A 25670-nucleotide genomic window follows, 5' to 3' on the forward strand; every position below is an offset into this window, starting at 1 on the left:
CATCTTCAGTGGGAATTACTTCTGCTATCATCTCGTAATCGTGTTAAACTTCGTTCTTAGCGGTCAAATTGCAAGAAAGAAGCATGCTATATTTAGGTTAATGAAATCTAAAGTCTGACGAAAACTCGTCTGGTCGGGTAGAAGATTTATATATGAAGAAAAAGAAACGCCGACCAAAAGGCTGTTGTTTAAAACGAAGACGTTTCGGCTCCCATACGGAAGCCTTGATCACTGGGCGGAAAGCCCAAAGCACAAAGCTTAAGTGCGTCGCAGTAATCGCCCCAAGCATCTTGCGTACGTAGGCGGGAGATGGCCTGCGTTGTGGTTAAGGGTTTTGTCTGTTAGGATTATCAGGGATTTCAGATATCGACGTGACAGCCAATTCTTTTCTCTTGCGATGACTGATGCTTCTTCCCAAGCTATATTGTGCGTCGCGGATTCCATGTGTTCAGCAAGTGCATTAGATGCAATCTTTTTGTTCCTGACGTCATTCTTGTGGTCCCTCAATCGCCTTTCTAAATTCCCGCTCTCGCCGATATAGCAGTAGTCGCAGTCTGCGCAGTCTGCGCAGACTGGAGCGCGCAAGCTTGTCTCCCCAAGCCCAAAAGCAAGGTGATCGCTATTTAATGGCTGACGTGCCTATGCGCCTCCTCGAAAAGAGTACGTATAGGGAGGTATGATTGGGCCGACTCTTAGGAGGACGGCCCTCACAAACACTAGGTAAGGTCTATGCATGCCAGACACTAGTGAACAAGAACCATATTTCTAAGTACGTCGCAAAAATCACTTTCCGGCGATTAACCCCTAAGGTATGGCGCCCAGAAAATTATAGTTAAGCTGGAAGCGTGTATAAGCCGACGTGGCGATATGACAAGTGTGGTGCGAGTGATGCACGAATCCTCAGATGCACCATCGCGCCTTCACTATGTCGCCAACCGCCGGCGCGGGGTAGATGTTGAAATAATCACGTATAATTCATAAAACAGCTTTTTTTCTTACAGGACCCACAAAAAAATAGACATTGCGTAGCCCGCGGACAGTTGTAAACTTCCGCACTTACCTGGCAGCGAAGCGAGTTGGAAAATACCAATTAGCAAAAAAGAGGGGGCGTCTGCTAAGAGTAACAGCGAGACAGTATCGTTCTGAGGCAGTCAGAGCTTAGCGTCAGTCACGGCAGAACTGAGGCATCAGCATTACCGACACAGCCAGCGGATGGCCGTTTGGCTCCCTCTCAAGTTTGCACGCCGGAGCGCCGGCGATAAATTCTTATAGGACCATCTTATTCAACAAGATAAAGACGAGACACGTGGGAACGTGTATTCCACAGCCAAATTGTGCAAAACTGCAATCAGGAAGCGTGTGCTAACTGCGTCAATGAAATACGAACAGCGCAACGCGCTGCGAAAGGTCGCGTTTACAACGTGTGGCTGTCGCATCACAGATAGGCGCGCTCATCCGGCTTGCGATAGTGTAGTTTTTTTTTTTTACTTTCATTTTCCCTTTTTGCCGCAGAAGCGCCACCTTCCCGCTTTCCACCGATCGCAACTTCCTCGGGGCGGTTTCGCTGGCACCACGTGGCAGCACCGGCTCTGGCCCGCGTGGGGGCAGCAAGCGCTCTTGGCTCCCTGACCCACAGAGCTTTGCTTCCGCGTTCACCACCGTCCCGTTATCGGCGTCTGGTTGCGGTGGGAGCAGCGAACAATACCGATGGGGTTGAGGTCAGCGTCCGAAGCGACAGTTGCTTAATCGCTTGTTTCTGGTACCGAGCACAACGCGATATATCGTCACCCGAAAAGCTCAAATGCCCTGCAATCGACCGTTCACGCGGTAGCGTGAGGCATCAAAAGAGCGTGAATCCTTTCTCTTTGCCGTCACGGTATGCAGCAACGCGCCATTGCAAAGGAAACAGGCCGTCCACTGTCTGTAGTTACGAGAATTTTCAAGGCATTCTGTGGTAAATGGTGGCTCGGAAACTTGACCCGTGGGTGCAGACAGCGGGTTACCGGCAAAAGTTCCGACCTACTTATTGCGGCTGCTGCAGCACACACACCCAACATTGCGGCTAGTTAGGTAGAGGCCGCTTCTATGTTGTGGGTCACCACAACAAACATTACACGTCGCATCCACGAGGCTTTTATGGGAAGCCATGTACCAGTGCAGAACCCAGCGGTTTCAGAAGTAAATTGATAAGCAAGACGTGTGTTTGCACAAGACAATGCTTCATGTACTACGGAGCACTGGCGCTGGGTGATGTTCCCTAACGAGTCTATTCAATGGGACCAGCGTCAGAGAATATGGAGAGCCGACAGCATCAGGTGTGGCTTTCCTGCCATATGTATACACATGTCGACCTGCTATATTTGAGGTAGGATTACTATAATGGAATGACCGTGTTAGCCAGTACACAAGAGGCCTCCTTTGTTTTCTTAATTCACGGAACAGTTATACCTTTATTTGTTCACAGCGCAACCAGACGCAGACAAAATGCCCAGGATCGAAACAAGACAGGAGCCCTGGCAGCCAGGAAGCTAAGAGCGCTCATATCATCGAACAGGTCCACAGCAATGGCCGCCAACGATGTATAGTATACCGCGCTCCGCAAGATGCGATTGCTAGAAAGTGTGAAAGTGGCGCTGCAGTGGCAAAGAGAGAAAACCAACTTCACAGAAAGGAAGCAAAATTACCATAAACCGAAAGAGCTCGCCTATTTTTGATGAAGACAGGCAGACGGAGTAAAATGAACCCTTAGCAACGCGCTCCGCTGTTCGAATTTCATTTGTCGCGGATAGCACAGCTAGAAGCAATAAGAGAGGAAGCACGGGATCACGTGGCGGCCTCTGTTAGCAGCAGCCAGCGTTGGCAGCAGCAAAGGTGGCACAGGTGCATTCCAATTAAGCATGGCTGGCTGCACTTTCCGCGCTTGCCCCTGGTGCCGCCTATTAAGGTCATATGTCTCCGGCAACCGTTTACGAAGCGCGGAGGCCACGCGCTCCCGCGTTCCCTCTCCTATTGCTCCTGCAGTTACGTAGACCGACGTGATCCGAATGCGTCACAAATGGCCGTGGAGATATCTGATAAAGGGGCTACAGAATATTTTGTGCAGAACGAGTAATGCAAAAATAAAGAGTACTTTTTGTCTACATAAGCGTGTGCAAGGGCATTTAGAAAGCCGTCTATCCTATAACCCAACTGATAAGCTGGCGCCAAGGGCGAGGCGACGTAATCGGCGACTAACGGGCGGGAGATAATGCGTGTAGACATTTTTCCGGGAACGACGTGCAGGATGAGATCAACGTGGTAAAGTCATTTTGCAGAAGGATAGCTGCAACGAAACACCTCGTGGAAGAATAAATTAATAACACATGCTTGTTACGTTTCCCATCGCATCGACCATCGTCCTAAGGCTAGTATGGCTTCATTTCAAACCAAAAGTTTTTAGAATTAATTCATCTTCAGTAAATCAAGAAGTTGGTGTCAACTTCACGAATCTATTGCCAAAATTTCTGGTAACTGCGTTCAGATCTGCATTAACTTACCTACTACTGTCATGGGCCCAAGAAGGTAGCTTAATGGGCGATTTGGTGTATCACGAGTTGAAAGTTGGCGCATGTGGTGTCCTCTTCGTTTTGCCGTGTCTGATCAAGCTCTACTTTTTGTCATCACGCCCAAGAAATTGCAGCACTGCTGTTTTTATTTCTTTTTATAGCTACTTTACCGATCCAGCGATTCTTTTTAAAACAGTTGTTTTCTTTGTTCTGTAATTTGGTGTTATAGCTTTTTGAGCATCATATCCATCGTAGTTATTCTCTCTTTTTATATTTACAAAAGTGGTCGTTATGCCTTGTATGCTGTTCTGGTTTTTTTTATTTCTGTTTTTGTACTCCTGTTATGTGGTTAATGTTTTGCTGTTGAATTGCCTTTGTTTAGCTTATTGATCAGCCTCATATATTTTATATGTATATTTACTGCTGCATTTCTGCGTTCTACCTTCGTATAAAAGCCACTCCGCTCTGTAGTGTCCTCGAACCCTGAGGGTAATGAAATAAATGTCTTGTTACCTGTGATAACCAAAAGATCGAAAAAACGCTTCCAGGTACGAATGTAGCACGTCTTTCAGTGCAAGACAAAAATATGCACATGCGCAAAAACAATACGAGCTTTTGCCACAGAACTTATGAAATATTTTGTCCGAATCGCTAATTAAGGTGGAATAGTTTTAAACTTTTTTTTTTCATAGCGCAGTGAATACATGAAGATGACTGAAGAATTAAACAGGCGGAAAGCGAGCGCTTAACACAAGAGGTGTATAGTGGAATCTGCGCTGAAAAAAGACTGCACCTGAAATTTGAATGTAACCTCACCTGCTAACAGTTAGGTAAATAAGTATAGCAAAACTGTGCAACGAATTTGGAATTAAATATCCAAACAGAGGACAACTCTGATCTTACAAGGTAACTTTAGGCAACACTGTCTTCACATTTCAGCGTTCCTTGGAAGAACCCAAAATTGGTTTTCTTGTACTGGCACTAGTGAAATGATGTCTTTCAGTAGCGCATTTCACTAAGTAATGCACTCAAGGTTAATTTACGTCACCCTGCTAGAAACCGCTCGATCAGCGCTTTTTCCTGCATAAAAATCGACACATCGTCGAAGCTTCTACCCTTCAGCGACAAAGCTTACAAGGAAGTAGGGCTACGTAGACGTGGAAAGAAGGTGGGCTGAGCCACTTTATAAGGAAACCATGGGCTGCATTCTAGTTCCAGTTTTTATTGAGGGCCCGTGCGCACTGCCTGAGCGCTCTACAAAAGGGTGGCACAGACTGTAGTGCTGTGCAAAATTCAAGGTGGCACTGTGTTGTTTCGTTTCATTTGGAGGAAAAAATGCAGTTGAATGCTATGCCATGTTGCCTGTTAAGCTATGAGAAAGTGTAAGCTTTCGTTTTACATATGCACTACAAATAATGAGCATGCTAATGGGCGCGATGCGCAGAACATTCACAAATTCCTACCTAAAATCCATGGTAAAAGGCGCGGAAAAACACGAGGACGGAACAAACACGACGACACGAGCGCTGGCTTTCAACTGGTGATTTATTACGCACGTGTGTACATATACTATTCCCGCCAAACACTAAACAGAACAAAAAATATGCAAGAAACACTGCGTCATCACTGGACACACTGAATCTACCTTGCTGCAAATGCATGCTCCAAACAGGTGATTTCGAGGTTAGCCAGTGATAATGAGGGCTTGCTAATGCATGCTGCACCCCCTTTGTCAATGTGATATGCCTCTACTAGTTCCCTTACTATCTGATCTTTATGTTTGAAGATGACGGATGTCTGATGAAGCAATGGGGCGCACGTGTGCTTAGGTGGCCTGCAGTGCAGCGCCAGATTCGAACCGGCTGCGCTGTCCAAAGATTTGTGATGCTCCCTCAGCCGTTCGTTAAGACATCGCCCAGTATGGCCAACATACCACCCACCTCAAAAAAAGTCCGCAGATTTGTAGCACTCGCTTTAATTTCTTATCATATTCACTCACAGCGCTCGGCAATTTTGATGGAAAACTTACGGGTACTGGCGTTTTATTCAAGGGATACGAGACTGGCCGCACATGTCGGGAGACAAAGACGCACGTGCCATAGGTATACAGACGCAGGCGCCAGAGCAGGAGTTTTGTTTATGAGTGTTTAACGACTTAATGCGACTCAGGCGATGAGGTACGCCGTAGTGAAGGGCTCTGGAAATTTCTACTGCCTGGGATACTTTAACGTGCACTGACATAGCACAGCACACGGGCCTATAGAATTTCGCCTCCAACTTTCGGGTCGGCAGCCGCGTCTTTCGCAACCCGCGTCTTTCGGGTCAGCAACCCAGCGCCGTAACCACTGAGCCACCGCGGCGAATAGAGCAGGATTACGCGCCATTGGATTAAGGACTATGCAATGAGCAAGAAATATCACCGAGGACAATAGAGACAGACATGCCGTCAAGCACAAAAGGATTCATGCAATATTGAGAAGATTGGTTTGGTTTATGGGGGTTTAACGTCTCAAAGCGACTAAGGCTATGAGAGACGCCGTAGTGCAGGGCTCCGGGAATTTCGACCACCTGGGGTTCTTTAACGTGCACTGACATCGCACAGTACACGGGCCTCTAGAATTTCGCCTCCATCGAAATTTCACCGCCGCGGCCGGGATCGAACCCGCGTCTTTCGGGCCGGCAGCCGAGCGCCGTAACCACTCAGCCACCGCGGCGGCTGCAATATTCAGAAGAGTATCAGCTACAGTGCACACACCATAGCATAGAAGCGGACCTATACCACGTGGTACACTTGGTATGGACCTACAGAGGCGGCGTAGAGAAAGAAAGGATAAAAGAACCGACGATTGAGTAGCGCGAGGAAACGCTAGCGACGTTACACCTGAAAGTTCCGTAATGAGAGCTAACTGAAAGGGCAAGAGCGAATACAAGATCCGGCGGACTCTGGGAATAGGGCTACCGACCACCAATTTTTGATCAAATTCAAAATGATTTCATGATCAACAAGAACCCTGCTGATGCCTTGGTGCTGAAAACGGGTTGTTTTTACTTCAATGAAGACCGCAGCAAGGAGTGGATGGGCGCTTTTGTATTGCAGAGAAACACGGATGAAATGCAGAGCGCATAAATAAATAGATCAAAATTGAAGTCGCATGGCATTTATTGCTGGGTCCTCCTTTGAAGTGCGACCTCCCCTTCGCGAGTAAGGACGAAGGAAGACGGTTACCCCACGGGGGGGGGGGGGGGGGGCTATTATTCTTGTTCTTGACCTCTTTTGACAGTGCACCACGTTCACGATGTTCGCATCTTCGCGTTTTCCTGAACAGAAAGCGCACCCAGCGGTTTTTTCCGGGTCCGCGACCTACTGTCGAAAAAGAAGAAGGGCATCATGGTACTCTATACCTTAGCCAATCCCCCCCACGTGGGTATGTGCCATATTACTTGAGGAGAAGAAGAAGAAGAAGAAGGTGGACGTGAATCGTCTACTTCCCAATCGGTGTTCACAGGACAGACTGTCTGGACACCTTACTGAGCGGCGCAAACAGCACAGTCATCGCAGGAGATTTTAATTCGCACCACAGTGCCTGGGATAGTCGCTCTGACTCCTGCGGCCAGCTTCTGTGGTCCTGGATGTCAATGAATGCAGTGCGCTGCTGTAATTCCGGAGCAGTAACCTTTATGCGTGGAGGATCCCGTTCAATCATAGATTTAACATTAGCATCTCGTGGGGTTGGCGTATCTGCATGGTCAACTGAAGAATCAGGTACATCTAGTGACCACTTTCCAATAACCTTTTCTATTATATCCTCGCCTATCAGAAAAGGTGGTGCAACCATGAAATTTCTAAACCACATTATGTACAAAAAATTGATATCTGCCTCACTCCCCTCCATAGTTAGCTCAGGTCGAGCACAAAGAGCTCAGCGGACAATTACCTTTCTGCAAGATGCTGCTGAGAGTTCTGTATTCTCGGTGTGCACTACTGCTCCTGCCAGACAGCCGTCTCCTTGGTGGACGGAGGAGTGCGAGAAAGCTTATCGTCGTAGAAAAGCAGCCTGGAAAAGCCTTTCCTATAATCAGAGCCCAGCTAATTGGATAAATTATAAGTTCTTCTCTGCATGTTTCAAACGAACTGTTAAAAAGGCAAAGGAGGATTATAATCAAAATTTAAACACGTATCTCTCAAAACCCCAGAATAAGAAGGCTCTCTATAGATTCATGGCGCGGAATAACAGCTCTCCGGCCTCCAATCGCATAAGGTCAATGGTAATGTCTCCGCAGGAGGCTAAGCAAAACCTTGAACGCATCGCGCAGGGGCTGGCCTTACGTTTCCAGGTACAGAAAGCAGAACCTTTGCACACTCTCACCCCCAGCTCGGACTATCCTGAGGTCGACGTGTCGGAGCTCCTGCAAATTGTTTCCTCGATGCACTCTGCTGCTCTGGGATCTGACGGGATTACGGTGGGCATGTTAAAGATTTTAGCGCACGACTTTCCAACTCACCTTCTAGATATTGTAAATGCGTCATTGGAAACCTCTTGGATTCCTCACAGTTGGAAAATTGCGAAAATAATTTTACTTTTAAAAAATGCAGACAATGGATTTCAATTAGACAATATTCGGCCGATTGCTTTAACCTCAAATTTAGTAAAGCTAATAGAAAGAGTAGTACACAGTCGCCTCACAAAGCATGTTCATCATATTAACGGCCTCAGCCCCGCACAGATTGGCTTTCGTCGCGGTTGTTCCATATGGTCCGCGCATGTGGATCTCGAGAGCCGAATACGACTCTCAATGCGCCAGAGAGAAGTTTCGGCCTTGGTGACGCTTGACGTTGCGAAGGCCTATGACAGCGTGGAGCACACAGTCCTCATTAACAAGCTTGCTCAACTACAACCACCGCATTACCTCAACGCCTGGATTTGTGAATTTCTAAAAAATAGATTTTTCTTCTGTACAGACGGATCTTTTTGTTCTAATACCTATGGTCAATCAAGAGGTGTGCCGCAAGGCTCTGTTCTTTCTCCGCTGCTTTTCAACATATTAGTTCGGGACATCCCCATTCATCCTAACGTTACAGTTTATGTATACGCAGATGATATAGCTTTTTTCGCATCAGCAAATGATATTCATGTGCTCTACGGGTATTTGCAGGCATATCTGAATGCTCTTGAAGTCTGGTTGGACCAAATCAATTTATCACTTAATGTCAGCAAATGCGGCGTGCTGGTATTTCCACCCGACGCTCCTATGTACATCTCGCTAGCCTACCGCTCCACTCCAATTCCGCAGGTGGAGTCGGTTAAATACCTAGGTGTTACTTATGACCAAAATTTGGACTGGCGACACCATATTAAGAATAATGTTATTAAAGGGGAACGTGCACTGGGCCGTTTGACCCGAGTTGGCAATAAAAAGTTTGGCATGCGTCGTGACACGCTACTGTTGCTCTATAAGGCTTATATGAGACCGATTCTGGAATTTGGTTGCCCCTTGTTCTCTGGTAGCGCGAACTACAAGCTGCAGCCATTAGCCTTACTGGAAAGACGTGCCCTACGGCTATGCCTCGGGCTCCCAAAATCAGCGTCCAACGCTGTCCTTTATCTGGAAGCGCGTATCCCCAACCTCTATTCCCGCTTCCAACTTCTAACAGTGCGTACTTTCCTCAAGTCTTTTGACCCGGCCCCAGGCGTTAGTGTTCCAATTTTTGTATCCCAACCACACCTTTTTTTGACTAATCACTGGCCACGTTATCAGCTTCCGCAAGTTAGGTTCACGCAGAATCTGTTAGCTCCGCTTCAGGTTGATCTGATCTCCTTGCAACGAGTTGCTGACACGCAGGCTGATCCCGTCTTCTATTACGACTTTATTTTCCCGTCCCATGCGAAGCATATGCCCGCACATACCCTAAATGGTCTTCTTTCTGAACACCTACAGAATTTTCCACATCATACTGTTCTCTCCACTGATGCCTCCGGCAGCTGTGAGAAGGCGGCGATTGGCATATATTCGCAGGATCTAGATTGGAGCTACTCCGTTCGTATCCCTGATTATACTCCTATATTCTTCGCAGAGTTTTTGGCCATTGGTTTGGCTCTTCTCAAAATTCCCAGACATGTCGCACGGGTTCTTATTCTCACAGACTGCCTTTCAGTTATTGTCTCTCTCCAAAATTCGGAAAAATCTTTCTTGACTCGTTCACTTAGGTTTTTTGTTCCGAGCACAGTGCGCGAGATCCGTTTGGTCTGGGTACCTGGGCATTCAGGCGTCTATTTTAACGAGGTGGCTGATTTATTGGCAAGGTCAGCTCTCAGCGCACCTGTAATATATCCCGTCCCTCACCTCATTCTGTTAGCAGCTTCACGTTTCCAGCGGTTCCAACATATTTCAGCCACTTTGAGTGATCCGTTGCTGAATACCGTGGACTTTCAACACCTAAAGTACCCATGGAATATCCGGTGGTGTAAGTCAAGGCTTTGTGAAGTGTCCATGACGCTCCTGCGATGTAGAATCCCTCACTTAAACTTGTACTTATGCAGGTGCGGGTTCGCTGCGACAAACCTTTGTGTATCATGTGGGCAAGTTGAATCAATCGATCATTTTCTCCTCTCTTGCCGGCGGTTCGCGGTTCAGAGAAAGCAATATCTGGAGGTTCCTCTTTCGAGACTTGGACTGCCTCTGTCTCTTACAGTTCTTCTATCGTTCGGTGCGAGTGCCAAGGGATTCCCGTTAAGCAGTGTATGCGGCTACCTTCACGATTACATAAGTGCAACTAATCGATTATCCTGTTAGCTATACACAAAATTCTTTCGCATGTCCAAAAAGGCTAGATTGATTCTATTCCGGATGACTCATACCTCTTGAATTCATTTTATTTTTCCCAATTTTTTTTTTCTTGATTCAGTCTTCTGACGTTTCCTTCCCCGCGCAAATGCTTCATTGGCATTCTACCCTATACCTTGGCCAATCCCCCCACGTGGGTATGTGCCATATTACTTGAGGAGAAGAAGAAGAAGAAGAAGACGTGAATCGGGCTGTGCGGGTCTTGGGCTGCAACCTGCTCCGGGGCCTGTATTCCCGCTGCGGCGCAGGCGAGAACTTGGTGGTGTCTCCGTACGCCGCCACGGTGGCCCTGGCGCTGCTCACCGCCGGAGCCGAGGAGGACACTGAGCGGGAACTGCGCGAGGCACTCGAGGTACCCTTCTAGGCCAAATTTCTGCAAACTAATTCACTCTTAAGCTTTTGAGGAGGCGTTGAATTAATGGTAGCCCCTTTCAATGTGTGCACCCCTTGGAACGCATAGTCAGGGCTTATTCTGCAAGCATTCTTTCCCGGCTGATTTATTTGTACGTCTCTCTGCCCATTCTAAAACAGAGCAAACAATACAACGACGAAGGAAACGTACAACACGAGCGCTCGTGTTGTACTTCCACTTTGTACTTGTTTTTTCTGCGCTGTCGTAGAATGACTACCTACCAACTCGCCCAGGCTTCTACTTTGGTCCTTCTACCATTTGCATATTATCTCCATTCTACCAATTGTATTTTAGCTCGAAAAAAAGAACCGAGCGACAGCGAAGGTGTGTTCAATAACCAATAGATGTCCGTAGATTGTGTGCACCTTTCCTTGAACCTTTTTTGTGATCGCGTGTGCTCGTTGTGACTGAAATACCAGAAATTTTTCCATTTCGCCTTCATCAAAATGCAGCTGCTGCGGCCGGGATAGAATGCCTCGCACTTGCGCTCAGTAGCCGAACGCCGTAGCCACTAAACCAGGCTGGCGCGAGACCATGTAATCAACGACGCCATCGAGAATTTTTCAGCTGGCAAAGTCATCAGAAAGTGATTACTTGATGAAGCAATACAGCTAAGAAAATAGCCCGTGCTTCGACTAACCATGCCCATTCGAGCGACGAGAGCACAAGTGAAAAAACTGAAAGGCGGCGTCGTACACACAGGGGTATCCTAGTAAACTCCGAACAGCCAAATGAAATCGGAAAGCCAAGCCTTCCTATTATTCGGTTCTGCCACAGTTACCACTGCACCACATGGCAGCACGTGGATATGAGGCGAGATCTATAAAAACTCTATTTCAGGAAGTGAGTTATGGTATAGAGGCTTTCTTTTCTGTACTGAGGCAACAGCGAACGTTGTGCCGCCTGTCAGTGTACCTTCATGCTACGAAGAGCAAAACTTTCGCTTAATTGCCGAGTCAACGCATTGACCTGACATCGTTGTTTCTGAGGGACAAAGCCTAGTTGTGGGAGAATAAAATTCCAAGCAGGAGGATGGTTTGGACTGCTTCAATGCTACCTGCTGTGATCGTGCCTGCATAAGTCACTACAGTCAGAATACCAAAGTTCTAAGACATGGCTGCCGCGACGGACAGTCTAACCGTATATATATGGTTTGATTCTACTGTGAAACCTGTTGACAGCGGAAATAGGGAATTCTTTAACTGATATTTTAAATTGCTCATTCTAATACAACCTTTAGTTTCTGTGCTGATAGTTCCCGAAATCAAAGGGCTCGTTAAGGTTTGACCTAAGTCAGGCTAATCTAATGTTGACTAGAAGATTTCTGCAGTTGTGTACTTTACGGTTTTCCATAATGATGAAGCCATGAGCCCTACTTCTACACGGATTTCTGCTGTGATCAGGATATGATAAAAGTGGACCTCAACCAGCTTGATGCCGAAATGAAATCTTTGTCACAGGAAAGATTTTTTTCCTTTTGCGGCATATTCCCGCCACTTTCATTATCATCTGCACTGACAGCATCTGCACTGACTGACAGGAATTTTCTTTAAAAAATCACAGGTGCTGCCGCGATTTTCTTGTTGAGGGCTCTGCTTTTTATTGATTCAACTGGCGTGATGTTTCAGTGCGTATGTCTTTGGTTGTTAAGGAACCCTACGTGGTTGAAATTAATCCGTAGGCCTCCACTGCAGTTTCTCTTTCTCTCTGTCAATCATTTTATACCGCCATAGATCGCTTTCGTATCAATGCCACTCATGGTTCTCTTTCGAATGAAAACGTCATTACCATATTGTTTTCCAAAAAACAATTATTATTAAACTTGCTTTGCTTTTAGTCATTTTTTCTCTATCTGTTTCAGTGGCGCATAAATGGGAACTTCTCAGATGGGTCAGCCACTAGAATATTCTCATGGCGTTTACAGGTCGCTCGTGTGTTTGGTCATAACGTGCTCCCCTCTCCATCTAACTGTGCCTATGCTTATTTAAAACATCAGTGGGAATTGCACATTTTTGTGCAGTTAATCAGCGCATTTCCTATAAGCAATCTTTTCTATTCTCTCTATCTGAGGGGCACGCCATCGGGCCTGCTTTCAGTGCATAACCTCGCAATATTCTAACCAGGATTTTCCAATCCACCTGTGCAACGTAATCTGGACAGTGAGTTTTGAAAATCACAGTGGTGAATGCGACTGCGACTGCGACTGCGGCAGCGACGTCATCTCGGTGTGGCGGTCTGGGTATTTGCAGGTTGCATACCGTGGATCCCTTCACGAAACGAAACTCGCAGCTCGCAGATTACCAGAACCAAGGACCTATTTATTTTTGTCATCTTGTGAAAGTGTGACTTTCTTTTTGTGCTTCAGAATAATAATCTACAATTAGCCGCTTAAACGGCGTGATCTTTAACACAGAAGTGTTTCGTTTACATCAAATCATGTACCGTCATGAGAAATTGCCTGTTAAAAGAATAACTATCTGGCTGCTGCTTCAAAAGAAGTTGATCTGGCTGTCCTCGTGCATCCCCTGTTTATCGGAAGTAAACGTTCCTAGACTCCTCGCACTCTCCTCGAGCGCAAGCAAAAACGAACGTTTTGCGTCATCCCTTAGAGGCGGTCCGCTTGAAAAGAAAGCGTTCACCAAGTTACCACCAATAGTAATACATAGAAAGTGGAACCACGCTCTACAGCTCACATGAAAACGAAAATCGGTTTTGGGGAAAGAAAATGACGCAGTTACTGTGTCAGTTACCGCAGTGGGCGCCCGAACTGTGCCGTAAGGGAAGGAATAAAAGAGGGAGGGAAAGAAGGACGGAAGAAAGAGGTACCATAGTGGAGGGCTAAGGAATAATTTCTACCCCCTGGGGATCTCTAACGTGCACTGACATGGCACAGCACACTGCGCCTATTGCATTTCGCTTCCATCGAAACGTGGCCTCCATGGTCGGGTTCGACACCGGGTACTCTGGCTCAGTACCCAGGTTCGAACTCGACTGCGTTTAGATAGACGCGAAACGCAAACGGTGTCCATGTGCTGAGGACACATGCCTATTACGGATATCGTGTTTCAGATGGCCTTCAAACTCACGGCCTACGTGGGTACCACTCTACAATCACCACAGCTGTTCATTTACACATGCGACGACTACATCGCCAGCATTTTCCCAGCAAAAACTTCCACGCACACCGATCAGCTAATGACAAAATTCTTTCAGTTTCAACAACCATGGGCTTGCTAACGTTTCTGTTGTATGAAGGCCGATAAAGGCCGTACAGTTTATATATCCTCGGGCAGTAAGGAGCACTAGTTGGAGAAAATGAAATCTGCTCAGCAACTCGGATGGTACTTTCCGTTATAACGATCCTTTTTCGTGTCGTACGAGCAGGTACGCCTACCTCTGATCCACCCCGCCATGCGGCGAGTCATCATGTTCCCTGTGGAAGGGGCACCCACGCTGGAGGAGGAGCAGCCCTTCTTCTGCATGGCCAACAAGTGAGTCCTGCCGCTGCTCTGGTCTCCCTGAAGAGCACGTTTTCTTTTGTTGCAGAAACATCCCTCCCGCATATGCGTTCACACTTACGCATAGTGGCATGGGGTCAGGGATTTTACCACCTGTAGTTCACAGAAGCACCAAAAATAACCAATCCCTGATTATGAAAACAAATGTAGGGTTGAATTCACTTTGGAAGCACCGAATTATTTCACTCGCACAGATACGCGCATGCTTTCATTCGCACAAATCGATGGTATTTATGCACTGTAATTTTTCAGTAAATCGGTCCCGCCATTTCTTCACACGTATTTATTTTCTTTGACATGGCAGGTCTCTCTTCGTTCTCAGTGGTCAGTATTGTTAATAACATACCTCTCTTGTTTTTTAGAGTTCCGCATTTCCTTTCTTTACTTCATCCACGTGATGCCATGTTTGCAGCGAATTTAATTTCTCGTCTCTGCGAGCTGATCATTGTACCGCTTTTGTTTGGTGCACTTTAACTGGAAGTAAACGTTTGACTGGCGGTCCCTCCATGTCCATCACCTTAAACTTCGGATGCAGGGGGCTGGTGGGCTCGGCGCTCCCTCTGAACAGATCGTACTGCCAGATCGGCCAGCGCGTCTACCGCACGTCCGTCGACGCGGCAGATTTCGGCGAGGACGCCGAAGGAGAGCGGCGCAGCGCCAACCGGTACTGCCGCTTGGGCGCGGGCGTCACCGGTGACATCCTGCCCGAGCGCTGCGCCCTCTCGGCCGACACGGGCATCGTGCTCCTCAGCTCGGCCGCGGTGCGCACTGCTTCGTGGAAGCATCCAGTCACCGAAAAGGTGCGCGCTTAGCAAATTCCTTGCAATGCACGATGAGCAAACTAACCGCTTAGTAGAAAGGAAGTTGAGCTATATCACCGCCTCCTGCGTAACCCGCGTTCGTCAGCGCATCCGCTCTTAAATACAAGCAGCGTGGACGCCTCATTCGTTCTTTGGTCTTCCGCAGTGATGCCAGTTCCGGATTGATACCTTGTGAAGCCATTCGTGCTACCTCGCCTTGCGTAGCAGTGTATGCACAGAGAAGCAAGAGAGCGGGAAAGGGCAGGAGAGAGGGACAGAAAGGGCTGGATTGGCTATTTTGGATGTCCTCAGAGGTGGTGATAATAGAAAACGCGATGGTTATGGGACGATTATAGGATGCTAAAAGCGGAGCATGGGCTGCTGCAAGAGAAACTCTGTAGCGAAGAGTTCCGGGTGAGTTCAGAACCCTTTGGGTTCTTAAACGATCACAGGTGAGGCACAGTAATTGAGCGCTTTTGCATTTTCCTTCATCGAAATTAGGCCGATGCGGCCAAGATGCGATTCAGCTCCCTCAAGGTGAGAGCAGTTCAAAATAATCACTAATCGAAAACGACAGATGGGGCCCTTTGAGTAAGCTTCTGTTACCTGCATACTCTTTGAAAAGAGCAGCAGCGCCGTCTGCTCGCATCGACACAAACGGCATTCGCACGACGAATTTCCATGACCTATACTAGAAGGCGTCTTAGAAAGCTTGGGTTCGAATCCTAACCAAACGTATACCTTCCCGCATGTGTTTTATTTCCCCGACCTTCCTCACAGTGGCTTGTTGGGGTCCATGTCTTTCAAGCGCTGGTTTCTCATGGTGTGGATGGACAAAAACATGTGGACAAAAATGTGAAAGCTTAGTCGTTAAATGCATTTGTGCAGCAACCCATATATTACTGCACTTCGCGAAACTTAGAAATATATATCAATTTGCAATGCGGCACCATTAAGCGTGTCTGAAGTCTTTACCTGCCAGGTGGCATTCATGGCATTTGCTTCTCTCCACCTGCCACCTGTGAACTGCCCTCTCTCTCTCTCTCCCCTACCACCGGTGGGAGAGAAGAGGAAGACCTCGGATCAATAATGACTTGGCAAAAAAGAAAATGACTCAGACAACTGCAGGGCAACTTGTTAATTATACAACCTCCCGAAAACTTCACTGGTCCGCAACATACAAATATTGGATATTGGATTGCTTGTGAGCTCGCAGACCTGGAACTGACAAGTGACCGCGCATAAATATTGGTGTCTCCATCAAAAAAATCTGAAAGAACGCATAACGGAAATGTCGATTCTGTATCGGTAGCTAAATGATCGTCCCCGAAGCCACGGGATGTGCGCACAAAGTCGGCTTCTCTGGGAGAGGAGGCCGCCCTTCTTTCCAGTAGTGGATATATAACTAGCGCACAATAAAGCACTACGTTCGTTCCCCTGCACCTGTGCTGCATATTTTATCGGCTGGAGCAACCGATACATAGTGTCAGAAGTGGGATTCGAACCCACGCCCATATTCATGGTCTTAGGTCGCCCAATTCATAAACCCAATTCTTGAGCCAAGGTAGCCCAATGCTTAAACCACCATGACTGAAATTTATATTGTATTTACGGAGTGGGACGCGGGGCGGGGCGGGGGGGGGGGGGGGGGGGCGGATTAAGAGAATTTATAAATCAAGGAATCTTTGTTACTTTTTTAATTCCTCCAATCGTTCTATTTCGTCTTCTTTTTTCTCTTAAGATTCTTATATCTTATCATTGATCTACATCTTGCGTGACTTTGTCTCAAATGCAAAGATAGTTTTTTTGCAGTCGGGACACTTGGAGTCTATAAAGCCATTTTTTGTTCTTCCTCCTGTCATTCAATATTTTCATAATTACAAATCAGGCTGCTGCGTTCCGCAGAATATTCCAACATTTCTGCGCAGCTCTGCGTTACCCCACGTGGCTTTTTCAAACGGGCTCTCCGCCTATGAATATATGGTCTACTCTAGCATTCAATTTTAATTGCCGCTTGGAAGACGTACAAGATATCAGCTGCTTTCTTGGTGGCACATTAGAGCTTATGCTTCCACTACTTGTAAATCGCACCTACTTTTCACTTTTATTGCAATGGCCACAACCCTTTCTTGAATTTGGAGAATGAGATACTTGCACGGTGCCGTTTCAGGCATTTCTCAAAGAGAATGTGATTGCTTTTTAACACTGTACATGCCTCGCTGGTTCACCTATTGTCGCATAGTTTACGATGTCGCTTAAGGACCGAAATTTCTTGAAGCAATAAAACTTGGACAGACCTGCCTGCGAGTGTTCTAGCATTGAACGTTGGATGTTTGTTGTTCATAGTTAGGGTACACCCTTCTGTGCATCAGTTAAGTCAACAATCGTTCTCCTTTGGGACCACGTAGGCTGTGTTCCCAGTACAATCGCAGCCCTTTTGCGCGCGCCACAGATGAGCCCGTTTGGCGACGTAGAAGCGGCACGCATGCTCCGTAGCTGCGCCGTGTACGGATACGCGCGGTTGCAGTGGCCCACGCTCCAGGCCGTGGACGTGCCCCTCTCGTGCGATGCCTTCTCGGTCACCGTGCTGCTGCCTTCGGGGAGCCTCGACGAACTCTGCCACAACTTGACCGCAGAGGTGGGCGCCTTGTACCGCCATGCTTCACGCCGATCACCTGACGCTGTTTTACCATCGCAGAGCTATTCTTGGCTGAAAGTTTTCATCCAACAAAACCACAGCTTGTGTTAATTGTGAAAAATAAAAACGAGAAGCCTCTCTTTCCTCCCACAGACCGCACTGAGGAATGCGGCCTCCTGTTCTAGGGTAGCCATAGGGTACACCAGTGACACGTCCAACTGTGCTGTGGGTAGGTCGCTTCAAGGTGCACTCGCTGGGGGCTGAAAATAAGTAATTTTCATAGTGGCGGCTCTCAGGCCATATTTTACGAAGAGCGAAGAGAGTAAAAAAACAGCTGTGTCAAGCACTCCAGGTGAAAACCAAAAATACTTATACACGCTTTAGCGACACCAAGATGTACAATCGCGCTGAGAATAATGTCGACGATGCTTCCGCTTTCAATTTATTTTGTCGCTTTGCGTTTCCGTAAATATAAAGGTTCGTTCGCGCCATCTAAAAACAAAAAGCTAATATAATTTGCATACGCATCAAATATTTAATGTTTTTGCACCGTCTTCAGTCGACGTGTGGTCCATATTTATCTACCTGCGACGGTATATGTATCTACAGGAAAACGAAGGCAAAATGCTTAGTTAATTACGACCGAGAACGTAGCACTGGAATCCACGAGGAAAATTCTGCTGACTGAAGGAACGTTTGTTTGAAGCACTTTAGGTGACCTTTGGCATTATTAGGCTCTTGTACAAGGTTGCCATAAGCGTGACTCGAAACGCTGTACTCCGATGAAATTCCTCGATCTCTGAAGGTTCTAGCCATGAAAGCTTCAACGTACCGGATGCCTCAGGTGGCACCAAAAAATAGCAAGCTGCATCCCCATGCCTCTAAAGAGGTCAGCTCACTTCTCTAGAGCGCTCAAGTGGTGATGTGTGCCGGAATGAAAAATATTTTTAAGAGACAATACTGGCACTAGAGCGCAACCAAATATATTGACAACCAAATCAATACAGTTCATTCCATGTACTTTCCAGCACACCACTCGAGCACACAGACAAGCTTTCTCACTACTGTACTGATATGCGGAGCTCGTCGGAGGCCTATTTAGCTTAGCAATGATCAAAATGCGCCCCGGGGCCGCAAGTTGCGTTCTGACGTTGGCCTGACGTTGGTCAGACGTTGGCCCGACGTTGGCCCGACGTTGGTCCCACGTTGGCTCATGCGTGCCGACGGCCGCCTTCGCAGGTCCTGGAGCACGTGTTCTCGGACCTGCGCAGCTGTCGGCGCCGATTGGTCCTTGAGCTGCCGGTGGTCAGCACCGAGACCGGTTCGAACCTCGGGCCCGTGTTGCGCGAGATGGGCGTGCGGCAGGCTTTCGGGCGGGATGCCGCTTTCCAGCGGATTACCCCAACCTCGCATGCCCCGCTTTCGTGGGCCATGCATCGGGCGCGGCTGGATATTGTGGTGCGTGCGTGCAGTTAGAAAGACTTAATGCGAGCATGCAGAAAACGGGAGAGTAACACAAGATGCATGAGCGCTCTTTTCAACAAGGAACATGCTAGTAACCCGTGTAAGAAACTCTCGTATTTATAGGAGACATGATGCAACTTTTGGTTGATATTCGAACATGTCGAGGTGTAAGCTGCCGGCACTACCGTTCGTCTAGCCGGCACCTCAGATCTTTATCACGGCGCGTAACGGTGAAATCAGGAAGATTACGATAATAGACACAATGTTTGTGCCCTCCCTCCTCCCTCTCTCTCTTCCTCCCTCCACAGTGAAATTGTCGCCTGCCAGGCTTTTCCCATGAGCAGCGCACCGCTCCAGCTGCTGTCTTTCCCTTCCCCGCCGGTCAGTGTCAGCTGTGTGACAGGGGCAGAGGTTTAATCTTTAGTGGCATGTATTCTCAGTGCGTGGAAGATGACAACAGCCCTTCCGTTGTATACAGGTATGGCATTAGGTTCACTGGCGTTTCTTTCCTAGCTGCCTTAGAGCAAGAATGTTGCCTCCTGGTTTACCAGTAGAGAGAGCCATAACTTAAACAGGTAGTGTCAAGCGCACAGCAAATATAAAAAGTTAATCGCCGATTTCATTTGCTGTGCACATTTCGCTGTTTTCTGGTGCACGCGTGTAGCAGAACGACATTTTCCGTAAGAAACAGTGGAACGCAGCTTCGCGCGCCCTCAATATCTCAGTTCGGGCTGGAAGCCGCGCACCACGTTTACTCTGCTGGCGGCTTAGTCGTGCCAATGAAAAGAGCCTCGTAGATTACATTAACGCTAAGGCAAGGCATGATGAGCACGCCCTGATTCTCACTGATTCTGCCAATGCACTCACATGGCGGCTGGTCATTGGCCATGCACCATCTTTGAAGAATCGACCGCGTGCGCACGCGCTTGACTTTGACGTCGCCTTTTCGGTCACGGCTGGTGCGCTAAATACTTGTCTGCGTATATACGACGAGGTAGCAAGATATTTCGGATAGTAAACCACACAAAAGCGTATACGTGGCAGGTCTCAGTAATGTCATATCGCCAGGCGCAAGCATACTAACTCGAGGTTCGGCTAAATTATCAAATTACCTCTTAAAGCGACCATCATCTCCCTTTATCTTGAAAGGCATTCGCCATAACTATACGGAAATTGCCGCGAAGTCTGAAAATTTCCTGGCGGTTTAGCATTACTAAGCACGAAATATTTTACGAAAGCAACGTTTTCTGCGCGTGTACGCAACAGCTACGTACCTGAAAGCCCGATTGAGGTACCACTGACCCGAGGAGTCAGTTATGCGCTTTTCCAACTCTCTTGTCGTCGGTGCCAATTTCTCTAACGTACGCCGGTGGCCTATGTTCCAGCGCCGCTGTTCTGTAGAAATATTTTCACGCCAACACATATTGCTCTAGTACCGTGTTCTGATACAGCGTTGTCCCTGCCAAAGTGTGCAGCGCACATCTTTGTGTCACTAACGCCACATAGCTCAAAATGCGAATATTAGCTTGATAGTAGTATAAGATAATGAGAAAGACTATGTTTAATGCATACGGCGAGTTTGTGTTGCAGTTAAACACGAGACGTGATGGGCTGCGGTGATGGCATAGCCCTCTCGTGCAGTAATCAGTTGCCTTCAGTGTGAAGCATCGGGCAAGCCGGTGAGCCGGTTTGACCTCGTGAAGTAGTGCCTGCGCACTAAAAAGGAGAATCGCTCCATGCAATTACAGTGCATGCGGGAGGCTGTGATAGCGTGACGCTGTGTTTTGACGTCATCGCGGTCTTGGAAGAACCATGATTCCGTGATACGTTATCACGCCTCTCAGGCCTGTATATTCCTGCGTGCTGTTGAATAAACGTTCTTCGTTCGTCGTCGACGTCTGGCGTCAGCCATGTCACTAATGAAAGTGCGAGAAAGGAGCCTTTCGAAGGAGCCTACGACCTCGAATGCAGAACGAAATCGTATTTAGCTACCTGTCTAGCTTGCGCCTACAACCCAGATTCTTTTGTAGGAACGCAACTTCACCTCTGCTTCTGCTTTACGAGAATGATGTACCCTCTCTCTCTCCTACCCGCAGGCCAGAGATGCACGCTCGATCGTGTCGCGCGCTTATCGACACGTCGTGGACAACATCACCAGTACGTCCGGGGAAGCCTTGCCCGACGTGGTGCTCCTGGTCAATCAGCCATTCGTGCTATGCGTGCGCAAGTTGGACATCGTCGTTTTGCTTGCCTGCATCCAGAATGTCTGTTTAAGCAGCCCCTAGGGGTGGGAGGCAGTACATCATCATGCGCACCCACCTCTTCTTGGTGTCTCATCTACGACGTTTTATGTTTTGATTCTTGTCTCTATGATAATATACGCACTTTAATGCTAAATTACGTTAAAATCGCCATTTTTGTACGGTGCTCTTTCAGAAGACCGAGTTGTGTGCTTTTATATGTGATGATTATCGTTTATAGCGAGATGCCATCTGACAAAATAGCGGCTCGGCACAAAGGCTTTTCCTTCTACAGATAGTGGGGTCAGAGACCCATTTCTCTAGCATGTCCCGTTGGCAACCTATTACGTTCATAGCAGTTGGGGCCAGAATAACGGCGCATTAATCTCCACGATAACTCACGACCGAAACACGCAGGATCGAAGGGTGTTCGCATGGCATCGCCTTCAAACGCGGGCGAACAAAATCTGACCCGCTAGGAGCGGTGGACGGAGGTATCGACGTCCACCTGTTCTGCATGCGGCCGCGCTTGACGTTTTACTTGGCCTTCGTGCACTGCTGAAATGCTCTTGATATGAAAATCGGTTGCGCTAGTAGCCAACAATAATAACCGCAGCGCTAAGCCAAAGTACGAACAACCGAGAACATGTGTTATTTTTATTAATTTTTATTAACAGATATATCTTTCCCGTTACTTTCAGTGCACGTTAAAGAACCCCAGGTGGTCGAAATTTTTGGAGCCCTTCACTACGGCGTCCCTCATAGCCTGAGTCGCTTTGGGACGTTAAACTCTCACAAAACGAAAAAGACGTTACTTTCAATCTAGAGAGATTTCTCAAAATACACTTTCTACGTTACAGCATTCCGTACAATACAGAAATGTGTCGACGCTGCTTCAAAAGGCGCAGCTGCCATTTTCAGTAAACCATTCGTGCATCATTCACGCAATACACATGCGATCATTCGTGCATAATTTTCACGAAATACAGCAGGTTCATAGTATTCAAATAGAATTCACGCAATTTGATGCATGCACGCGATGTACCTTGCTATGGTCGATAATTGCAAAAAATTGTTTAGCATATATGTAAACACGTGGAACGAACCGATATCACTTAAAGGCTTCAACTATTCACGCCAATATACGCGGGAGCAATAGAATTCAGTTAACATTCAGTTGCATAACGAGTTCTCACGATGTGCCGACTCTTTTCCGGACCAAACAAGATGACTGCCTCATGAACAATGACTGAATGATAGTTCATGACCCACGGCGTCGAAATGAGCGGTGGCTCCCGAGAAACCTAGCGCAGGTTGTGGTTCCCGTCGTATCTGTGCGGGTTTCACTGCACTGTTGGCAATTTCGAAGGCCATTAGCACCACACCGAACACTAGCGTAGCCATCGCAGCACCAACATTACTAACGTATGAAGAAGCGGGCGCCAACGTGTCTCTGACCTGCGCCGCAAAGCAGGCGACAGCGCCCGAGACAACGCCACTGACGAGTTCGCAAAACACGCAACGAACGCAAGGCGTTAACGGCCGCGCGTGTCAGAAATGCAAAATGGATAGACAGACAGCGATATTTCCTCCTTTCAGAAACTTCGTTCGGTTTGCTCTTGTTCTTTACCAGCGACGCTAGCGCCAATTCCTCCTTCCATTACATTCATAGAAGATGGGGGCGCAATTATGGCGTCGGAGGAAGTTTCTGCAGTTAGCCGGGGTATAAATTGCTCGAGGTTTCCTTCCCATGGCCGCGTCTCCTGCAGGCGAGCCGGATGCTCATATGGCCACTGCGCCCCCTCTGTGTTCATGCGTGCGTGCGCGCGTTTACCGGGATTGCCTGCCGCCATGGAAACTTTTGGAATCTGAGATCGCTCTGCGTGGTAAGAGAATTTTCGAAGAACTGTTTGCGACCATGGAAAAAAAAATAGAGAGGAGAGGCCACTGTTCTGATCTAAGCAGGCAAGCAATGCTTCACACAGTATTTTTCTGGTCGGCCATTATACCTGGTGGGTATGATCATTAACTAAGCAATTACACAGCCTTCAACGGCGTTCACAATACACCCACCCGTCGCGGCCTCCCCGCTTCCCCTAGCGGAACTCGCCATTGCATTACGTTTCGCAGCTACGTCGAGACGGTGCGCATAGACATTTGTGCGAATGCAACATGAAGCATGCACAAAGGCCTGTCAGTGAGAGAAAGGGAGCGGAAGAGGTAGCGTGTGACGAAAGCCTGACATTCCCGCTGCGTGCCGAATGCATTACGGATGGCGGCGCTCATCCCTCTTGATGCTTGTTTGATGATTCTGAACCAATGCTTTCAGAATGATCAAACACGTATTGACAAAGACTATTAACTTAAAAAGCTTTCCTTGGTTTCGGTGACTCTTGGCTTCCTTAATTTGTCATAACGAGCCCCTCATTTGCCTACCCTTGTCTGCTCACATTGGGAGAACTTTTATTAAGAGAGAACACAAGCTGCACATACCTTGTCAGGTACGTCAGTTACGTTTAGTCTAGTTGAGACTACCGATAACGCCGTGTAAATTGTCATGATAAAGATCAATATCACGGCTCATTTTTCTTTTGTGGAATTACTTTCTGAGCAGCGCAGGGCTGTCTCCGCCACAGAAAATTTGGGGCTCTTATCTCATGACTACTTGTCCAAGGTTGAAACGAAAACGGCGGCGCCCCAGATATAGTGCACCTTGCACTCTTCCCACTGAACCAGTCCTGCGCATTCTTGATGCCAAACCATCGAGGAATTGTCATCGATCTCTTCAAACATGAAGGTGCATCTAAATACAACTGTGTCGAATAGAGATGTTCCCCAGGAATTTTTTTCCCGTGTGAGAACAGCAAATCACTCAATAAGCACATTGGAGTGACACCGAATGCTTTAATAATGTATCTCTTCACCTGCTATGTTAAATTGCGAAGACCAGTCAAACACGAAGAAACGTAGGTTAAACAGGTGGTGGGAGCCTACGGTCATGTTGAGGCCCACACACTTGCTCGTGCATGTGATCAATCTTGCAGCTGCATTCAGCCGAGCACTTTACTGCGTACAATGCCTGCTCCGAGAAACAAAAAAAAAAAATCCGAATAGAACTGTGTTCCGTGTTTTATGGATCCAATCTGTAACCATCCACAATTACGCGATGCACTATATATGACCGTGGGTGTGCCCCCAATAGACTTCAGGAGCAGTGAGATTCACTTTAATAGAGCATACGTACGTAATATGCCATAGCAGGCAGTTTTTCACGCAGAGAATACACGTTAAGCTCACGCGTTGTTTTATGTTTAGCAAAGGTCGACGAGCTTCCCGTGTCTCCATCCACGTGCGGCTGTTAGTGATCTCTGTCAGTGTATATAACCATCAATACCTCGTTTAGTTACGCCACTGGTAGGCTAAAATGCCAAAAGAAACGTAATGTACAGCAACAAAAATACTCAATTTGCAGAAATCATAATATGCTTGAGTACGACGCAGGAAGAGACAGTCAGAATGCTCCGCCCTTTGAAGGTACTAAATAAAAAAATTCAAAATTCAAAACAAAAGTTACAGTAAATGCCGAAATAATGTACAGTGCATGCAGGAAATGTTCTCGAAAGAGTTAAGCACAAAAGTGCCATGGCATCCTGAGGCTTCTGCGGGGTGTGCGACGTGAAGGCCCGCTTCCAACGCGCCGTGAACGGTGGGGGCTCAAGGCTGACCCACAGCAGCTGGGTGAGTGGAGCGCCTCGCCAGTCCTTCCGGCACCGCTCTCTTAAGTTCAAGAAGGGGCCGGAACACTGCGAATGGAGATCAGATGCAGAGAACTACCATAAGCAGCATCAGTATAACTATGCTCACCACAGGGCAGAAAACCCCCTCCATATCCCTACAATTTACTCTGTCCAGTGCCAGCTGCTGTCCCCTTTTCTCTGAGAACTTGCTAGTCTTTTCCCTCTTGAATCTTTGCCGCACCCTGCTACGGTTGACTTTTCTTGGAACACAGTACGTTACCCTTAAAGACAATTGTGTATCTTGCATTCGCATTGCGGGTCAAGCCTCCGTAACAACAGAATTTAGTACTGAAGGGATATTTGAGGCCAGTGTGCCTTTCTTATGCCGAGTACAAACACATATCTACTTGTGGAGCAAACGGCCTACGTCCAGCACGTGAGGCTGCAACATAGCGACTGAGTTCACAGGTTGC

General features: G+C 47.5%; 2 protein-coding genes across 2 annotated transcripts; both read left to right on the forward strand.

Annotated features, from left to right (window-relative positions):
• Positions 1 to 5616: 5616 nt before the first annotated feature.
• Positions 5617 to 15193, forward strand: LOC144097941 (uncharacterized). The gene is made up of 4 exons (XM_077630536.1): positions 5617 to 5647; positions 10547 to 10740; positions 14185 to 14291; positions 14854 to 15193. Exons 1-4 carry the CDS (start codon positions 5617 to 5619, stop codon positions 15128 to 15130), a joined length of 609 nt encoding a protein of 202 aa, XP_077486662.1. The 3' UTR covers positions 15131 to 15193.
• Positions 15194 to 15634: 441 nt separating this feature from the next.
• Positions 15635 to 21522, forward strand: LOC144097942 (serpin B3-like). The gene is made up of 4 exons (XM_077630537.1): positions 15635 to 15655; positions 17571 to 17756; positions 18996 to 19214; positions 21317 to 21522. Exons 1-4 carry the CDS (start codon positions 15635 to 15637, stop codon positions 21503 to 21505), a joined length of 615 nt encoding a protein of 204 aa, XP_077486663.1. The 3' UTR covers positions 21506 to 21522.
• Positions 21523 to 25670: the final 4148 nt, after the last annotated feature.

The sequence above is a fragment of the Amblyomma americanum genome, chromosome 7 (genome assembly GCF_052857255.1).
Source record: "Amblyomma americanum isolate KBUSLIRL-KWMA chromosome 7, ASM5285725v1, whole genome shotgun sequence".
Lineage (NCBI taxonomy): Eukaryota > Metazoa > Arthropoda > Arachnida > Ixodida > Ixodidae > Amblyomma > Amblyomma americanum.